The sequence below is a fragment of the Penicillium pulvis genome (assembly GCF_028828015.1).
Source record: "Penicillium pulvis strain IBT 33274 chromosome Unknown scaffold_8_segment0_segment0, whole genome shotgun sequence".
NCBI classification, from domain to species: Eukaryota; Fungi; Ascomycota; class Eurotiomycetes; order Eurotiales; family Aspergillaceae; genus Penicillium; species Penicillium pulvis.
The window spans coordinates 5,263,696-5,281,745 of NW_026643080.1; the positions used below are offsets into that span (position 1 = coordinate 5,263,696).

General features: G+C 49.8%; 7 protein-coding genes across 7 annotated transcripts; 4 read left to right on the plus strand and 3 right to left on the minus strand.

The window, feature by feature from the left end:
- Positions 1-389: 389 nt before the first annotated feature.
- N7503_011401 (uncharacterized protein) lies at positions 390-3,168 on the minus strand (the record flags this gene model as incomplete). The annotated part of the gene is made up of 3 exons (XM_057070947.1): positions 390-2,853; positions 2,934-2,988; positions 3,045-3,168. The coding sequence occupies 3 exons, from the start codon at positions 3,166-3,168 to the stop codon at positions 390-392; spliced, it is 2,643 nt and encodes an 880-aa protein (XP_056917558.1).
- A 1,891-nt stretch (positions 3,169-5,059) lies between these two features.
- N7503_011402 (STE11 family mitogen-activated protein kinase kinase kinase) lies at positions 5,060-7,885 on the plus strand (the record flags this gene model as incomplete). The annotated part of the gene is made up of 4 exons (XM_057070948.1): positions 5,060-5,232; positions 5,287-5,360; positions 5,415-5,566; positions 5,618-7,885. 4 exons carry the CDS (start codon positions 5,060-5,062, stop codon positions 7,883-7,885), a joined length of 2,667 nt encoding a protein of 888 aa, XP_056917559.1.
- A 329-nt stretch (positions 7,886-8,214) lies between these two features.
- Positions 8,215-9,472, minus strand: N7503_011403 (mitochondrial 54S ribosomal protein uL5m; the record flags this gene model as incomplete). Its single annotated transcript, XM_057070949.1, has 3 exons — positions 8,215-8,338; positions 8,404-9,096; positions 9,192-9,472. Coding segments are annotated over 3 exons (1,098 nt in total), but the record flags the coding sequence as incomplete, so codon positions are not given.
- Positions 9,473-9,906: 434 nt separating this feature from the next.
- Positions 9,907-12,525, plus strand: N7503_011404 (ubiquitin C-terminal hydrolase family protein; the record flags this gene model as incomplete). Its single annotated transcript, XM_057070950.1, has 5 exons — positions 9,907-9,969; positions 10,068-10,154; positions 10,223-10,591; positions 10,647-11,310; positions 11,372-12,525. The coding sequence occupies 5 exons, from the start codon at positions 9,907-9,909 to the stop codon at positions 12,523-12,525; spliced, it is 2,337 nt and encodes a 778-aa protein (XP_056917561.1).
- Positions 12,526-12,823: 298 nt separating this feature from the next.
- N7503_011405 (vacuolar protein sorting protein DigA) lies at positions 12,824-15,975 on the plus strand. The gene is made up of 3 exons (XM_057070951.1): positions 12,824-13,092; positions 13,167-15,759; positions 15,809-15,975. The coding sequence occupies exons 1-3, from the start codon at positions 12,879-12,881 to the stop codon at positions 15,888-15,890; spliced, it is 2,889 nt and encodes a 962-aa protein (XP_056917562.1). The 5' UTR covers positions 12,824-12,878; the 3' UTR covers positions 15,891-15,975.
- Positions 15,976-16,403: 428 nt separating this feature from the next.
- Positions 16,404-16,847, plus strand: N7503_011406 (uncharacterized protein; the record flags this gene model as incomplete). Its single annotated transcript, XM_057070952.1, has 1 exon — positions 16,404-16,847. The coding sequence occupies one exon, from the start codon at positions 16,404-16,406 to the stop codon at positions 16,845-16,847; it is 444 nt and encodes a 147-aa protein (XP_056917563.1).
- A 132-nt stretch (positions 16,848-16,979) lies between these two features.
- On the minus strand, positions 16,980-17,930 carry N7503_011407 (Dyp-type peroxidase; the record flags this gene model as incomplete). Its single annotated transcript, XM_057070953.1, has 1 exon — positions 16,980-17,930. One exon carries the CDS (start codon positions 17,928-17,930, stop codon positions 16,980-16,982), a length of 951 nt encoding a protein of 316 aa, XP_056917564.1.
- Between the last annotated feature and the right edge of the window lie 120 nt (positions 17,931-18,050).

Consider the following 18,050-nt stretch of genomic DNA (forward strand, 5'->3'; position numbering starts at 1 on the left):
TAGAAATTAAATACCTGAATTGTAAGCATTCATTTGGTAAGCACGAAGCCCGACAAAAGCGCATGAAAATAAATTTTGAATTCAATGGCAAACACGCAGTACCGGGTATAGACACCAATCACGAGTCATGATACATACAATAACTTGAAAGTTCTCCCAGAAGATCCTTCCGAACAATCACAAAAAAGAAAAAGAAAACATGTACAGAACTCCGACAGATATCATGTCCACCAGAAAGCAACAGACATAAGCACAAACAGGAGATATGAAAACCCTCAAGCAATAACATCATTAAAGTGGCCAGGCCACGGCATCGGAGAAGTTCTCTAATATAGGAAGCCGCGTCCTGAATTTTGAAGTTTCAAAAAGCATACAAGACTCAAGACCGTTTAGTTCTCTAGGAGGTCTGCATAGGCATCCAAGCTCGAGCCAACGAGGTCCACGATCGCCCAGCTGGTATTGCCCTTGAATGTGCGGGCCCAAACACGGACAATAGCGACACTCAATTGCCGCACCTTATACGGATTAGCCATGAAGTCCAAATCTGGCGGCCCAGGCGGATCTACAGCCATGTCGGTCTCATCCATCATGCTTTTGATCCACGAGAGAAGCTTGCGCTCATGTTCCGATAACCGCTGGTCTGGCTGCGTTGCAGGAATGGCGAGCAGCCAGCGACTAAGAAGGAAAGCACATTCAAGACTGCAGAGGGAGTGCTGAATGCTCCAAAAGAACGAGTGTGTCCTTGCCACAAAATCGATTCCCAAACGGACCGGGATAGAAAGAGCGTGAGCAGAGTGTAGTAAAGCCATAATCAGTCGCGGGCTGCGGATGATAGGCGGTGATTCGCTCAAAGCTATAGCGATCTGCATTGGGTCTTGAGTAATTAGGTGCCGGCAGGGCCCTAGGTCAACATGTAACCTGATATAAGCCAGGCCGAGGAGTGCAGTGGATGTAAATGCGATGGGACCAGCTGGATTTTGGGGATCAATGCTGGATTCAGGTGTGCGTTTCCACAAAGCCTTCCATGCGCTCAGTGAGTTGTCCAGGACGACGAGATCTTCTTGTCTCAAGCTGGTGCCTTGCATATTCGGCGCAGAGAGGCAGAGTTGACGGGCAAAGAATATTTGTTGTATGATGGCGTGAATGAGGATGTAGTTTCCAAGAGGAGAGATCGGGGCGGATGGGACGGAGGTGGAAGATTTTAAGAAAAGTCGAGCGAATGCATCCTGGAAAGATACATCGGAGCCTTGGCGGGTGCGGGACACTCGGCGCCATTGGACCGCGTTGCTTGCCTTCCATAGATCATGGGAGCAGGGCATATTCAACTTCAGCTCTCCATTGAGAATCAAAGGAGGAATGTTATACATAATGGAGTGTAGGTTGAAGAAGCAGTATACAATGAGCTTGGTCCGCCTGTTGCCTTCTCTTCGCACCCATTCTTCCCAGCTGATGGGTTCCATGGTAGGTGGTGCCTCCGTGAGGCCGTGCTCTCGAACAAGTCTTGCTAGGGTACTCTGGAGGGATAGAATCTCTCGCAAAAGTTCCGGTTGCTTTTCCCAGGATGCAAATACAGTCAATAGTAAGAAAGTTCGTATCACTTCCATATGAGCATCTGAGTCATCTGGCGTATATATTGAGGCATTGAAGGGTTGGTTTGGCATATGGTGTTGGGTTTGGAAGGGACTGCTCGCGGTGTTCGACATCATCGAAGAACCCCGTGAATTGGGATAGCCAGAAGGCGGAGAAATGTAGTTCCACGTGGGAAGAGGTACCTGCCGGCTGTCTCTTCGACGAATACGCTCCAACAATATGGCTTTAGCCGCATGGAATAACTCGATTCCCCGACCATTCTCAAATCGGTAGTGCGATCCCGCAGCTGCTGTCGCTAACGTAAGTTCCGGTGAGCACTTGGCGATCGATAAAGTAGGGACATGCACAAAAGGCAAATGCTCATTCAACCCGTTGATATACCCGGCGAAGAATCTGGACAAAGCGTGGCGCGAGGGCGGAACAAAGCCTTTCGGAAGAACAAACGAGAATTCCTCGAGCTTTGAGACGAACACTTGCCGATCGGAATTGGTGATATCCCAAGCTGGCCGTGAGCCTTCATCCTGGAGACCAATGCGATCCTCAATCTCATGGGATTCGGGTTGAAGCGACGGCAATCGAGACCCAAAATTAGAGAAAGATGGCTGCTCATCCATGTGCATTCGTGGGTCACTCATGAGTTCACCACCCAGTCTTGTCGAAGATGGTGTCTCTCGAACATGATGTTTCGAATCCATTGGTATACCTGGAGGCAACATAGGCTCTTCTACTGATGAAAATACTCCGGAATCCCAATCCGATGACAGGCCCACACTTTCCAAAAAAACCGTGAAATCTTGAACTGGGTCGCCCAAGTCTGTCAGATCAAGGATGGAGGGCTCTAAACCATAGTTATCGGTAATGGCTCTCTCTGGCGCCTGAAAAGATTGTGATGGTGTGCCGACTGAATGCGACGATTTTCGAATTGAATCCAAGCTCTCCTGTTGTCCCTCCAAAGCGACATGACTTGCAGCATGCGACAATAAATTGAGGTCATAGCCCCAGGACGGATTGAAGTGTGTCGTCTCTACTATTGGGGGTGGTTGTTGGATCTGTACCTCGGGAGGTGGAGGTGCAATCTGGGTGTGGACGGGAATAGCGTCGGCCAACTCGAGCATGCGCGACTCGTGATGGGCAGGCTGGATTATCGTCGACTGGACTGGAATCTCATGATGACTGTTCTCATTTCCGTTGTGTGTACGATGTTCTCGACCGGCTGCAGCCTCAGCAGGATGAACCAGGCGCTCATGTCGCACTAAAAGGTCACTGCGGGTGCATCGGAATAAGCGATTGGACGATTGCGACGGGATGTGATGTGGGGAAAAGCAGATTGATTATGGAATTACCTTCGGGCGAAAGACTTGGAGCAGATGTCACACGAGAACGGCTTCTCCTTGGTATCTGAGTTGTCCTACATTAGCGAGTGACTAGGGAGGCCTTGGGGGGGGTTACTCAACGAGTGCGGAGATGGCGTTGGAGATGCTCCAAGCGGGCAAAGGATCGGCTGCAATATTCGCATGAAAGGGACTTTCGATGAGTGGTCCCCTTCTTCTTTACTTTGGCAGCTTTGTCGTCCTCCATGGGGCAAAAGTTGGGGATTTCCGATTTGGGGGAGAGAGGGGAAAGAATTTGAGGCCCTTTGGGAACTGAGCGGGGAAAAAAAAGAACTGTGGGGTTTTAGTGCGCACTGTGAGGGGGGATGCCACGGTCACGTGTTGTTTGAAACAACCAGACGATAAGTACAGTTCGACGTTATAGGTCTAGAGAATGTATATTTTTGGGATCATGATGGGTCTGATGGTTGGTGGTTTTTCATGGCCGACATGCCTAAGGTTCCGTTATGCACGTCGTCTCCACTGGTGCGGAGAGGCCATGCTGGACCGGAGTTGGAAAAATGCCAATGCAAATGCAAAACATTGAGTTTCCTAGGTGGAGTAAATGGAGAACCTTGACTAGTAGCTACTTTATAGACAATAAAAAAACACAGCAATTATGATCCCATGTATCGTGCTCGAACAAGTTCGGGCTGAAGGTTGGTTTATCGGGTTCTTTCCACGGCAATTGTATGGCCCGTTACTCCGTCCATCCGCACTAGGTACATAAATGTGCATTACATGAGAATGACCGAGCCCACGTGGATGTCAAGCATCCAATGTCTCCGTGGAAATGCCGGGATCAACACTCATAGCCACAGGTATTTGCAATTGGAAACTTCAACGAAAGGCCAAAGAGTCAAGCAATGGCGCACCTTGTTTCGAAAATAAAATTCCAACAGCCCGTGGATCTAGCCTGAAAGTGAGTAAAGTAGGTAGGTATATGTCTGTTTGAAATCCGAATTCTTGAATCATTATCAAATATAACAATGTCCCCAAGTGTCTTCCAAGGTAAGAAGGTTTGCCCTAACATAGCTGAAAATGAATTTTGGGCCCAGGTTGGAACCCTGCTCGATATGAGATATATACCACCACCAATTGAATCATGTTATCTATATAGTAGCATATTACAATATCCATTGTGTGAATTGTAATACTCCTATCAGTGGGATTCGGATGGGTCTGAACATGGTCAAGACTAGTTTCAGACCATAGAGTCGCTGTTTCACCAGTGGGGCCATGAACAACGGGGTCCATATATATTTAGACATCTAGATAATCTAAATTAATCAGGTACTGAGGAGTATCGCGAGAAAATGAGCAGACTACAAAGGCACAGAGATCGAAGACTATATGTTCCATATATTCCTTAAGAGAGTATAAAAATTTGGCTCAGAATCTAGGGATGAGACATGACATGGCACCAAACTTTGTACCTTTTTGAAACGTGTGGGGGATGCAGCCCCTTGATGCAGACCACGGTTGAGACTCTATCTCATAAGGAACTGAATTTTCAATTCATTTATGATCTGTGCGACTTCTTTCCCCCCTCAGATCTTCTCCTTTCATTTCCTTCTTATTAATTGTCTTGTCAAGCCCGGTGGGGAGTTTATCTCGATAACGCCCGATCTCGACCACACTAAGTCCACTTTCCACCGATCTCACCCCAAAAAAGCTCAGACATCAAGATCAGTCGTCACCCGCCTTCTTTTCTTCCCCAATTCCATTTCCGCCCACCAGGGATCCTTCGCATCTATTGTACCATTGTGGAACGCAGGTCAGTCAGCCCTCCGTCATCCTGGCCACTGGACCCCAATGCTATGTCGTCGTCGGACCGGAACGAACGTTGCCCCTCTTGGCCCCCAAACCCCATCATTTAACAATCTGCTACAAGGCCTTGGAAACGACGAAAGCTGACCATAAGATCCTAGGTGCTGAGACCATGTTTTGACCGGTCACCATCTTCCTCCGGCTGCGAATCGAACCTCGGCTTAAAAGGCCCTTGTCCGCAGAGGCAAGGGCGCTCCGATCGCAATCAACATCCGACAAGTTCAATACCGAAATAGCAAGGAAAGCTCGTGGCAGGACCCGGTACAACCATGCTGGCTAAAACCCAGTACTCTGCTGGTCCCCTAGGGGCACCAACTCCGGTGACAGCTTATCACACCACAACCCCTCGACCCGCGACGGCGACAAAAGTGGATGGAGTTGGATTCACAAGCCCAACAAAGTCCGAATTCTCCGACGGGCAGGATGAGCTTGCAGCCATTCGGTGAGACAAAAACCAGCATTGGTCTCGACAATGACACTGACTGACCCGATATAGAGCTTGGGATGAGAAGAAGGTCGTCGCATGGCTTCACAGTATCAAATGCGGCCAGTACGAATCGTTCTTTAGAGGTATCATTTCACTGATTATTGTGGCAGAATGAATAAGGACTGACATCGCTGTAGCTAATAACTTTAACGGCGACAATCTGATTGACTGCGACCAGAAGATATTGCAGGAGATAGGCATCAAGAAAGTGGGTGATCGAGTGCGCATCTTTATTGCGATCAAACAACTTCGGAACAAGGCCATGGTGAACCCAAGGCAAAAGAATATTGTATGCAGTTTCGACAATTCACTTGTGACTGAGATGCTGACTTTTGTAAAGAACAAATTAGCTGCCATGGAGGCTGCAGCCCTGTCCTCTGAACCTTCGCGCTTCTCAGGTTTCCCATCTCTCGGCAATGGACGCATGTCTCAGATAGGGGAGGAATTCGGCAAATCGTCACAACCTGGAACACCTGGAGACTCCTGGCGCAAAGATTATCTTAATCAGCCATCATCAGGAGGCTCAGGGACCGGTCGTACTGCCAACGACGGCTCGAGAAGCTCTCACCCTCGGAATCCTAGTCTTGACGGGCTGACAATGGGTCCACTCCCACCCAACTCGCCTGTGATTCGTGTTATTTACACTGGTGGACAAACCAAGGTCCTTGATATTCGACACTGCAAAACGCCAGATGAGGTGATGGTTGGCGTTCTGAAAAAGTTGCAGCTTCCAGAGCACCAGTACAGGAACTATTGCTTCTACGTTTTGGACGGCTTAGACCCGGATCTGGCGAACTGCAGACGGTTGACTGAGAGCGAGCTCATGGAAATTTGTGAAGGCGTCAGCAAGTCCGAACGCGGTCGTTTGATCTTGCGCAAGATTCACGCTGGCGAGCCGGATGGTGATGAACTTCGTCGGGCATCACAGCTGGCTGTGGACGAAAGTTCCGTTACACATCAAATCGCCTTGAACAGATCTAATCGTCGCAACCAACACAAGATCCAACAGCTCACAGGTGAATCCTGGCAAGTTATCAATACCAAGCAGCCAGTCTCTCCACAGGGACCTCGCAGTCGCTCCACCCCCTCCATCGAACAAGACCAGATGTCACCCAATGACCAGCGCAATCCAGTGGCTAAGCTTCGGTCATTCTTCGGCCAGCGACCTCCAAGTGAGATGATTATTCACGAGCTTCCCTCGTTCTTCCCTAGCCACGATCGACAAGATATCGAAAAGACGATGCGGAGATCGCAGCGTCTCAGCCGTGCTGCAAGTCGCCTCAGTGTTGTCAGCAACTACAGTGTTGCGTCGAGTATGAAGGACGCGCCTCCACTTCCGCCGTTGCCTTCTATTCCTCCTATCCCCCCAATGCCCAATATTGCCGATGCCTGGCTTCAACACCAAGGTGGAGCACCGGCGGCGCGTGCGCGGCCAGCATCTATCTCTAAATTCAACCTTCCCCAATCTTCATACCGCGACTCGATTGCGTCGAGCACCCTTCAACCACTCCAAGAAGAGTCTCCGACTACAACAGAGCCGAACCGCAAGTCTTATGTCTCACTTGATAGTGGCTCGGATGAGCCAAACCACTCACGACAGAGCCTGCTGGAGGAGAGTATGAGTGTCGCTGCCACCGACGGTGGTTCCAGTAATGACCGAATGAGTGTTATGGTAGCCGAATATGAAGAGGAGGAGGAAGAGGAGGAAGACCCAGGCATGTCCGATTTCCTGGCTGGCAATCACTTCGCACCGGCAAACTGGATGAAGGGCTCTCTGATCGGCGAGGGTTCTTTCGGAAGTGTTTTCCTGGCTCTCCACTCCATCACTGGAGAGCTTATGGCTGTGAAGCAGGTTGAGGTTCCTTCCGGCACCAAGGGCACGGAGTTCGATCAACGCAAAAACCTTATGGTCACTGCCCTTAAGCATGAAATTGAGCTTCTACAAGGAATGCACCACCCGAACATTGTGCAATACCTGGGTACAGCTGCCGATGAAGAGCACCTGAACATTTTCCTGGAGTATGTGCCTGGTGGTTCTATTGCAACCATGCTGAAGCAATACAACACCTTCCAGGAGCCCCTGGTCAAGAACTTTGTCCGCCAGATCCTGGCAGGTCTTTCCTACCTGCACAGCAAAGATATCATCCATCGTGATATCAAGGGTGCGAATATTCTCGTCGATAACAAGGGTGGAGTCAAGATCTCCGATTTCGGTATTTCCAAACGTGTCGAAGCGTCCCATGTCCTCGGATCCCGAGCCAGCCATGGCGGTGGTGGTCATCTCAACCGACCATCTCTGCAGGGTAGCGTCTACTGGATGGCGCCCGAAGTTGTGCGGCAAACGGCCCACACAAAGAAAGCAGACATCTGGAGTTTGGGTTGTCTGGTCGTCGAGATGTTCATCGGCGCTCACCCTTTCCCCGATTGCAGTCAGCTGCAGGCTATTTTCGCTATCGGTAGCAACCAGGCGCGTCCGCCGGCTCCGGACCATGTTAGTCAAGAGGCAGTTGAGTTCCTGGACATGACTTTCCAGGTTGATTATGAGAAGCGGCCTAGCGCAGATGAGTTGCTGAAGTGTAAATTCTTGGCTATGCCGAAGCTGGGATGATGAGGTATTGTTAATCCTGTCTTCTCTTCTCGTCTGTATTACGATATCAATATCCACGCAAATTTAATTAGGTATTCTTAAAATATGATGATCATCACCAACATACCACAATACCTACTCAGTAAAGTGGTAAACAGCTAAGAGGGTCTTTCTCTGATATGTTTCGCTTGACATGAATTGGAAATTGAAAATAATACACAAGGTTGGTGAATCGCAATGACCACTATGCAGGCCACCTCTAAAGTTACAGGTTTTATGGGAACAGAACGCCCTAAGGAGAAAGTAGAAAAATCAGGGCCAGCAGTGCCGTAGGCGACTTATCTAGCACTTCAGTGGATGATCTTTCCGTAGAAGGGAACTCCCATGGCGCTGAGGAGGAGACGGGCATCCTTATCCGCCTTGGCAGTCGTGTGTAGGGTGATGTGACAACCGGGGATCATCTTGGGAGGGTACCTAGAGTGAAATATTAGAACCAAGAGCTTGACATGACGGTCCATGGCAAAGGACAAAAAACTCACATATCGTAGTTGATCTCAATCTCGGGGAACATGGCCACATTCTCCGGTTCCAGACCGAACGTGATGTTTCCGCTGCTGTCACCACTGCTACCCTTAACACCGGGCCAATCCTTAATGCGAGGCAGGACCACATCAATCAGCTTGCCCAAGAAATGGTACATAGTCTCACCCTGGAGCTCAGCCTTGACAGCCACGGTGTCACGGCCGGGAGCAATGCTCCAGGTAGCAACACTGGCCTTGGACTTGTAGGTCTCCACACGCACATTGGAGATAGCCTGAACGGCCATACCAGCAACGTGCAACCACGCAGAGTTGTCCTGCGCAGCCTGCTTCACGTAACTGTGGATAGTAATGCGCTCGATCTTGGGGATGTTGTTGAATTTGATCGGCTTGCGGATCAACCGCAGCACATCTCCACCACGGGGACCGCGGAGAGGACGGTTCTTGTGGTACGGCGAGCTGTCGTCCCATTCACGCAGACGCGGCGCTTTAGGGGGAGGGGTGAAGCCCGGAGGAGTGTGGACGTAGCAAAGAGTGAGAATGTCAGATGCGATGGTCGAGTTGTAGGTTTGCTCGGCACGGGGAAGAGCGAAGGGGCCCGGGACGAAGAGACGGGATGAGGGATCGGAGGGAGGAGGCGGTTGGTGAGGGTGAAGAGGACCGCGATTGTACTTCGGGGAACGGAATTGGTAACTGAGATTTGGGTTAGTCAAGCTTGTTTATCATGGAGATAGCTCTTCGCTGTCACACGAGTAAGGGAATCAGGTCGCGACTTGATTATTACGTACCGAGACCGTGGAAGCTGGTTTTTGCGGGATTTGCTTCGCGCAATAGGGTCAAAGGACTTTGCTGCATCTTCGGACACAGCCGTCATCAATGAAGACTCGGTCTCCAGATCGGACAGACGCCTAACCGGAGCCTCGTCGGAGACATTGCGCCGTCCCCAAAAGGCCTGGGAACGAGCAGAAGGTGCAAATGCCCGGGGCAATGCCCTTGTCAGGTATCTGGATGGCTCCCTGGAAGCCATTGTGTGTGTTGGGAGAGATATGGTGCTGATGAACTCGACGTTCTAGAGTCCCAGGGACATTCGGGAAAATTGTTTGCAAGCCGGAAGAAGTCACGTGTGTATATTGGCGCCTGATATATCGGGCGAAAGTTAGGTGTCAATGCCCCGCGCAAGTGATCAACATGTCTAAGCTTCATTTGATCATCCCGCGATCTCTTCTCGAATCATCTTGCATTCACCAATTCTCGAATTCTGAGTGGTTCTTCTAACATATCCCGTGCCCTACGCTAAGAGCCATTGTGGCAGATGATGTGTTCTCCAGGCGCTCCATGGGAATCTTGCAGCCTCGATTCCGCCCGGCGTTAGTCTAATAGAGCTTCCTAACCCGCCTCTCCGCATGTCGCCTACCTAGAGATCTTGTCGATCCATTTGACATCCCTGTTCATTAGGGGGACCAGGGCTCTTAATATTCAGATTTGATTTACACAGCCTCCGATATGAGCGGAATTCATCGTTTTCTCACTCGCCGTGACCGGCGCAAGCATGGCAAAGATGAAGAGGTATGGTCGCCATTTTGCCCTTTTCAAAACCATTACTGTCGCTCCAGGCATGGTTGTGCACTATGAATCATGAATGCTAATATCGCCATTCTTTTTAGAAAACACACGCCCTTGCACTCCCTTTATTTCACGGATTCTTTGACTCTCACCCCGCAAGCGAGGATAACCAAGAGCACCAGAAGAAGGTTGGTGGCCCCTCATTTCCCGGTCGCTATCTGTCCCCTGTCCTCTAATCTTTTGGATCGATCAATAGATCAAGACAGTTGAAGCCCGAATTCGAGCGATGGGAATCGCAGCCTTGGAGGAGCGTCATTTTAGTTATGCATTGAAGTCCACCAAGGACGACGTCGATAAAGCAATAAGTTTGCTGTTGTTACTGGAAGATTCGATCGAGGGAATTATCAGAAATTATACACCAAGTACCAAACTCCTCGGCGCGGAAAACCGCCAGGGCGTGACCTGCTTTCTGGACGCTCTGTTGTTTGCCATGTTCGCCCGTCTTGACTGCTTTGAGGCGATCTTGTACAAGTCTTTCAACGATGAGCCACGCCGGAAACTTGTCATCTTGCTGAGATTCTGGGTCAATATGCTACGGTCCGGGAGATTGATTACAACCGATATTGTACGTCAATATATCCTTTCTGCGAGGCACATAAACTAACTAATACTTCTTTCAGACAAAACACATTCAAGATGCCCTGGCTGAATGTGGCTGGAAAGATGCAGCTATGCTTCGGCAGCAAGATGCCTCTGAAGCATTCACTTTCATTACAGAAAAGCTAGAATTGCCATTGCTTACTCTAAAAATGGACATCTACCATTTCGGGAAGGAGGATGCTAGCGACGATCACAAATTCATCAACGAGCGTCTGCTAGAAGTTGCTATTCCACCAGAGCCTACCGATGGGCAAAAGCTTACGCTCGAAGACTGCCTGGAAGCTTACTTCAACAACAGGATCGAAGTGAAGCGGGATCTGGAACGACGAAATACAGTGAGCTCCACTCGATCGATGGATTCGCTATCCATCTCGAAAGGATTCACATCTCATGTGGAGGAGGTTGAAACAACGCCCACTATGACGCCTGATCAGTCTATTCATTCTACTTCGCCTCGCGCTGAGAAGCCAAGTCCATGGTCTTCTTTCTCGGAATTCAGTGAAAATCTATCAGCACGAAGAATTGGTCGACGGGATAGTATAGTTCGTGAGCGGTTTGTTCCTGACTCCCCGGATGATGCTGCAGGCGCCGCGGATTCACCTGCCTCGGAAAATCCGCCTCAACGAAGGGGTATTCTCAGAAAAGAAGTGATGATGCCCGCATGGCAATTCTTCAGCCTCATTCGTATGTCATTCCCCCTCGAAAACTTATGATGAATATCGCACTAATGGTTTCACTCGCGTAGCATGGTACACTGATAACACTCCAACCAATGATGCTCAGGTTGCGGCACACTTCTCTTTGAAGAGACCCATTCTTGGCATGTGCTTAAAACGCTATTCGTTCCTCCCTAATGGCAAAGCGGTTCGGCTGAATACATACGTCGATATCCCAACCGAAATTGGCCTGCCCCACTTCATTCAGGATGACAACTTCGATGCAAATGCCCCGATCTACGGGAATTTTAAATTGTCTTTGCAGTCGATGGTCTGCCACCGGGGCAATTCAGTCGACTCGGGGCACTACATTTCTATTGTTAGAGGCACAAGCCCTAACCCAGCACCACCGGGCTCTAGTGATAGCTCAGGTCACATTTCCACTGAAACACCCAAACACTGGATGCGCTTTGATGACTTGGCCCAGGAACGGGTGACTCTAATTGACATCGAAGAAGCCCTGAAGACGGAATCGCCCTATCTCCTGTTCTACCAGATCCTCCCCATCGACCAGGATGCATCCATGGTAAATTATCTAAGCCAGGCCACGTCCTCTCAGGCTTCAGATGCTACGCTTGATGTGGACATGATAGAATTCTCTAAGAAGTTCACGAACCAGACCATTGATGAGACAACCGACGGCAGTATGACCGAGGACGGATGCTCCGCTCGACCCAGCGTTGAAATAACCGCACCAGACACCGCTCCCCAACTCTCAACCAGCGGTGGCCGACCGAGTAGCATTGTTTTTTCGGAAGCTAGCAACAACCCCCCTCACCCTCGGTCAGTGCCCGCTTCCTCGCCACGACTGGCACCTATGGAAGAGGACAGCAGCAAAGGATTCCCCTTCTCACGACGCGGGTCCCGTGCCACCAAGAGCAACTCGGGAAGCCGTGCTGGTAGCCAGTCTGGTGAGAATCGAATTGGCGCAACCTTTTCCCGATTTGCTGGTCGGCTTAGCAAAGACAGATTCACCATTGACAGTGAGGGTGAGGCTGACGAGTTGGCTGTTTATGTGGACGAGCCCGCCCCCGAGGACAGAAAGCTGGGGCCGCCTCAATCAGCCGAAGGCAAAGAGAAGAATGGACGAGGGCGCACTAAAGATCGTGGTATGAAAGGGAAGAGCAAGGAGAAATCGAAGGAAAAGGTCCGCAAGCCAGAGCGGGAATGCATTGTGATGTAATATGGGAATCGGTTTTTATTTCTGGTGGATTCATGATACCCCCAAGCACATATGTTCTAATGATTTCTGCTTGGCTTTTTTTCTTCTTCTTCTCGATTGATGATACCCAATGCATGAGGCATGAAGAAATACATTCTAGAGAAATTAAAGTCCTAGAGTCTACCCCAGCGTCAGTCGATTCTCCGCTTGTATCATTCCCAGCCTCACGTAGTTGAGTTGTAGCCTGGCCTTAGGCATCCAGGCACACACCCGTCCTCCGCATTCCAGCTTGTCTTCCCTCGTCAACCTTAAGCTCCAACAGCTCCTCTGCAGCTTGCCCGGAACCGACGGGCGGCATGATATAGCTGGTCAAAATGGCGCTGGACGGATCCAGCAGTTATGTTGCTCCCAACAACCTGACTGAGCCCGCAGACTCCCTACCCATATTCGACGTGCAGCGGGTGCAGCTCCAGTTCCCCATCGCGGCCGACTTCGTGGCGGCGCAGGTCGCCAACAATGTGCTAATTCTGGCTCTCTCGACCAACCGAATTCTCCGGATTGATCTTGATTCCCCAGAGGATATCGATGGTAAGATAGATCAGAGCCCTTCCCCGCAATCGTGACCGGACCCGGCGGAGCTTACTAGTGTTCGTTTGAAACAGACATCGACTTGCCCAAGAAGTCCTCAGAGATCGGTTTGATCCGCCGCATGTTTCTTGATCCCTCTGCATCGCATCTTATCATCAGCACTACCCTCGGCGAAAATTACTACCTCCATACCCAGTCGCGACACCCTAAAGCCCTGTCCCGCTTAAAGGGTGTATCCATCGAAAGCATTGCCTGGAACCCTTCGTTACCAACTGCCTCAACACGCGAGATCCTCTTGGGTACGACGGATGGTAGTGTCTATGAAACATACATCGAACCATCGACAGAATTCTATCGGCGCGAGGAGAAATATGTCACTGCTGTTTACAAGGTGACAGATGCTTCACCCGTCATTGGCATCAGCGCCGAGGCAGTTTCCTCGAAAGCCGACCAGAGAAGGATTATCGTCGCAGCCTATGGAGGCTTGGTTCATTTCTTGGGTCGAGTTGGGTCTACGAAACATGGAAGGGAAGGGGGTGGATCTATATATGCGGAGCTTTTCCAACGCGAGACACCCCTGAGCTATGAAATCCCGCATCCATCTGGCTCTGCGCCATCAACATTGACGGTCTCATCATCTACATCTACTGCTGGGGGATCCCAAGCTGAAGGATACACTGGAAAGGAGTTTGCGTGGCTCAGCTCCCATGGAATCTATCATGGCCAACTTGCCTCTTCGTCTCCGTTTGAAAATGCGAAGATGCTCCCACGCTCGAAGTTTCCCGCCTCTGAATCTGCGCGAGGTGGAAAAAAGATGATCCAGGATCCAATCACGGCAATGGCCTTGTCCCAGTGGCATATATTGGCGCTTGTTGAAGGAAAGGTCGTTGCGGTCAACCGTCTAAATGAAGAGATTGTGTACGAGCAAACAGTCTTGGAGCCTAGACAAAGTTCTCTAGGTATTCTGACGGATCTCACTCAAAACACCTATTGGCTTTTCACCAGCCAGGAGATCTATGAAGTTGTCGCCAACGACGAAGATAGAGACGTGTGGAAGGTTCTTCTCCGCGAGCAGAAGTTTGATGAAGCGCTTCAATATGCTCGCAGTCCCGCACAGCGTGATACAGTCTTGACTGCGTCAGGCGATTCCCTAGCCAAAGAAGGCCGTTTCTTCGAGGCAGCGAAAGTATGGGGCAAGAGCAGCAAAGGGTTCGAAGAAGTTTGCCTGACAATGATCGACAATAAGGAGTATGATGCTTTGCGCAAATACCTCCTCTCGCAGATATCAACATACAAAAAAGCATCTGTCATGCAGAGACTCATGGTCGCAAGTTGGCTGGTGGAACTTTTCATGTCCAAACTGAACTCTCTGGATGATAATATCGCAACTAAAGCGGAGTTGACCGATGGTGCCACCACGGGAGAAATAAAGGATGAACTTGGCACTGTTCGAGCTGAATTCCAAGAATTTGTCACTAAGCATAAGACTGACCTGGATAAGAAGACCGTCTATGGCATCATCAGCAGCCATGGTCGTGAAGAAGAGTTACTTTTCTTTGCGACCGTAGCTAGTGATTTCAACTACGTTTTATCTTACTGGATCCAGCGAGAGAAATGGTCTGAAGCTCTTAATGTTCTTCAGCGACAGAGCGAGCCCGACGTATTCTACAAGTACAGCAGTGTGCTTATGACACATGCGGCTACAGGGTTGATCGAGATCTTGATGCGACAAACCAATCTTGACCCAGAACGGCTTATTCCCGCACTGTTAAACTATAATAAGACCGCCAGTGTCGCTTTGAATAATAACCAGGCCGTGCGATACTTGAACTTCATTATTGTCAATCATCCGCATCCCTCCGCTGCTGTTCATAATACGCTCATCTCCATCCACGCCTCCAGTCAGTCCACCTCAGAAGCTGGGCTGCTCACCTATCTCCAGTCACAACCATCGTCGCCGCCTGCATACGATGCGGACTTTGCTCTTCGACTGTGCATCCAGCACAAGCGAGTGCAGTCATGCATCCATATCTACAGCGCCATGGGCCAGTACCTGCAGGCAGTAGAGCTTGCCCTGGAGCATGATGATATTGAACTCGCTGCCATCGTCGCCGATCGTCCCGAAGGTAACAACAAGCTCCGCAAGAAACTTTGGCTTCTAGTGGCCGAGAAGAAGATCCGTCAGCCAGGCACCGGCATCAAAGATGCGATCGAATTCCTGCGCCGCTGCGAACTTCTCCGTATTGAGGACCTTATTCCCTTCTTTCCGGACTTTGTGGTCATTGACGACTTCAAAGATGAGATCTGTACCGCATTGGAAGACTACTCACGTCACATTGATGCTCTGCGCCAGGAGATGGATAATTCAGCCAATACGGCCCGCCAGATCCGCAACGAGATTGCTAGCTTGGATACTCGCTATGCAATTGTGGAACCTGGCGAGAAGTGTTGGATCTGTTCATTGCCTTTACTGAGTCGCCAATTCTTCGTCTTTCCCTGTCAGCATGCGTTCCACAGTGATTGCCTTGGTAAAGAGGTGTTGGAGGGTGCAGGAGGCAAGAAGAAGTATATTCGGGATCTGCAGGCACAATTGAGCCAGGGAGATCCTTCTTCTTCCCGGCGAGAGGAGATTGTCAAGGAGCTTGATGGACTCGTTGCTGAGACTTGGTGAGTCCTTTTCTCGTATTAGATTGTATCTCTAACTAACATGTTTCAGTATTCTTTGCGGTGATCATGCCATCAAGCAGATTGATAAGCCCTTCATCGCTGCCTCGGAGACAGACGAGTGGGCTCTTTAATGACTGGAACCTGAGTCTTGTTTCATGTGTTTTCTGTCATGACTGTTTGATAGACTTATGGGACGGTTAATTGCGTACACTTTGCATGATCTACCCTTTGTCTTCGGGCGACTTTTCAATTTTCTATTTGCAATACCCTCATTCTAGGACTCCTTTTACTGTACTCATGATCGTAAATAGCTATGAATATACCTTAGAATCGGCTTGAAATGCATTGTAGCCACCCCAGTTCCTCACAGAGATAATCCGGTCCAATAGCATTGAAGTGATAAGCAAAATACTTCAGCTGAACCAAAATCATCTATATTGGTTCTGTGAAACTCTGAATGTGGCGTCTGCGCGAGACGTGGAGCTTCTTTTGTGGTGTTTTCCCAAGCACAAAGCCGCTCCCCGCTTTTTACATTTTGACTCGTCAACATAAGCCTCAAAACATGCAATTATAAGCGGTCTTCTATAAAGATGGCAAATCTCGCATCTCCAGATGAAAATTCACATCCAAACCCTCACAATTCAATGCAATACCATCTTTCAATCGAAGTCTTCGGCACAGGCGAGGACCCCAAACATCGTTCCCACTGGGGCTTTGTCATCCATCAACCAACCCGATCATTCGGTGACCTCCTGCACGTCCGCCCCGTCGATATCGAGAAACTCTGGTACGAGTTTGAGCCCCGTTTTGGCACTGATCTCAATATCATGCAGGCATTGGGTCTGTGCAAGCTTGCCACGCTGGATTCTCAGCAGAGGAGATTTGCCATTGAGGTCATTAGCCAGGAGCCGGCTCCGAGGGATGGAAGGAGAAAGTGTCAGGATTGGGTGTTTAGTACATTGATCTCGTTGGAGGTGGAGGAGCTAGTCCCACCTGGGACGTCGGAGTTTTGGAAGGGAATGGTTGGATTACCTGCTCAAAGTGTTCAAAAGGCTGTTGGGGTGAATTGGAGTTCAATTGTGAATTAAAATATGTGAAGAGTTGATTGAGTCTATCATCTAATATACCAGGTCAATGATATCCGACAATATTTGACAATTAATGACCAGGAGCTGTTCATCTTTGCGTTCAGTGTTCTGTACCTTGAATCAACGCTGTATTCAATCCGAGTCCAAACTCGCCAACAAACTCGCCGACGGCGCAAAAAACGTAATTCCCGTCAACGGAGTCGAGAAATCCAGAATGCGATCATGCAGGCCAGGCGGATCCCCAACGAACATCCGCTCCAACATTCTCTCAATAACCCACAATCTCCGCGTATATCCAATGAAATAAGTTCCAAATTCCCCTTTGCCAGGCGATCCAAAAGGCATATTGTCCCTTAGGATATCATGCTCATTCCCATCCTCATCCTCAATAGTATTAAGCGTCTTATGAGACCGCTGCCCAGACTCCGCATCATCCAACTCCATATTCTCGAATTTAGTCCGTCCAATGATCTTCTCTTGCATCTCAACTGGAAGCTTTTTCCACGATTCAAGATCATGAGTATACTTCTGCACAACAACATAACTTCCACCCTGCGCCGAGGTATCTTCCTCGGCAACGAGCACAGAAGATGGAACAGAAGGACCAACCGGGTTAGCAGTCCCATCTACGAAACCGAGTAGATCGCGTACATCAAAGTAGCGGAATCCGACTGTTTCGTCGACTACGGATACTGCATCACCTAGTTGGTCCAGTAGCTGGCGCTCGAACTCGAAGCTGAGATCTCGGCGCTCGGCGCGGATGTGGAAGAGTAGGTCTCCCGGTGTGGAAACAGCGGTGTGTTTGGATCCCTTGACCTCGCGAAAGGGGTGAAGTTCGCTTGGTCGAGGCAGGCCGGTGAGGGTGTCCCAGATTGCGCTGCCGATGCCTACTGTACAGGCAAATTGGGCATTAAGGTCGCGTATCGACACGTTCTTTGCGAGGCTGTCTAGGCCCGCGAGGGTTGAGCGGATGGTCTTAATTGCGTCCGGTTTATCGGTTGCTGTTACCACCAAGAAGGTTGCTGACGAGGTCAATGGTGCGTCGACGCGCTGGGGCTCGATGGGGACTCTTTGACTGCTCATGTTGGTTTTTTGTAGGTGAATGCCTTTATGTTCAATGTCGGATTTCCCTGGGTTAAAGGGCCGTTTTGTGTTGGTGGAAACGTATCTGGTATGTACGAAGAGGGGTGCGATCGATTGAGA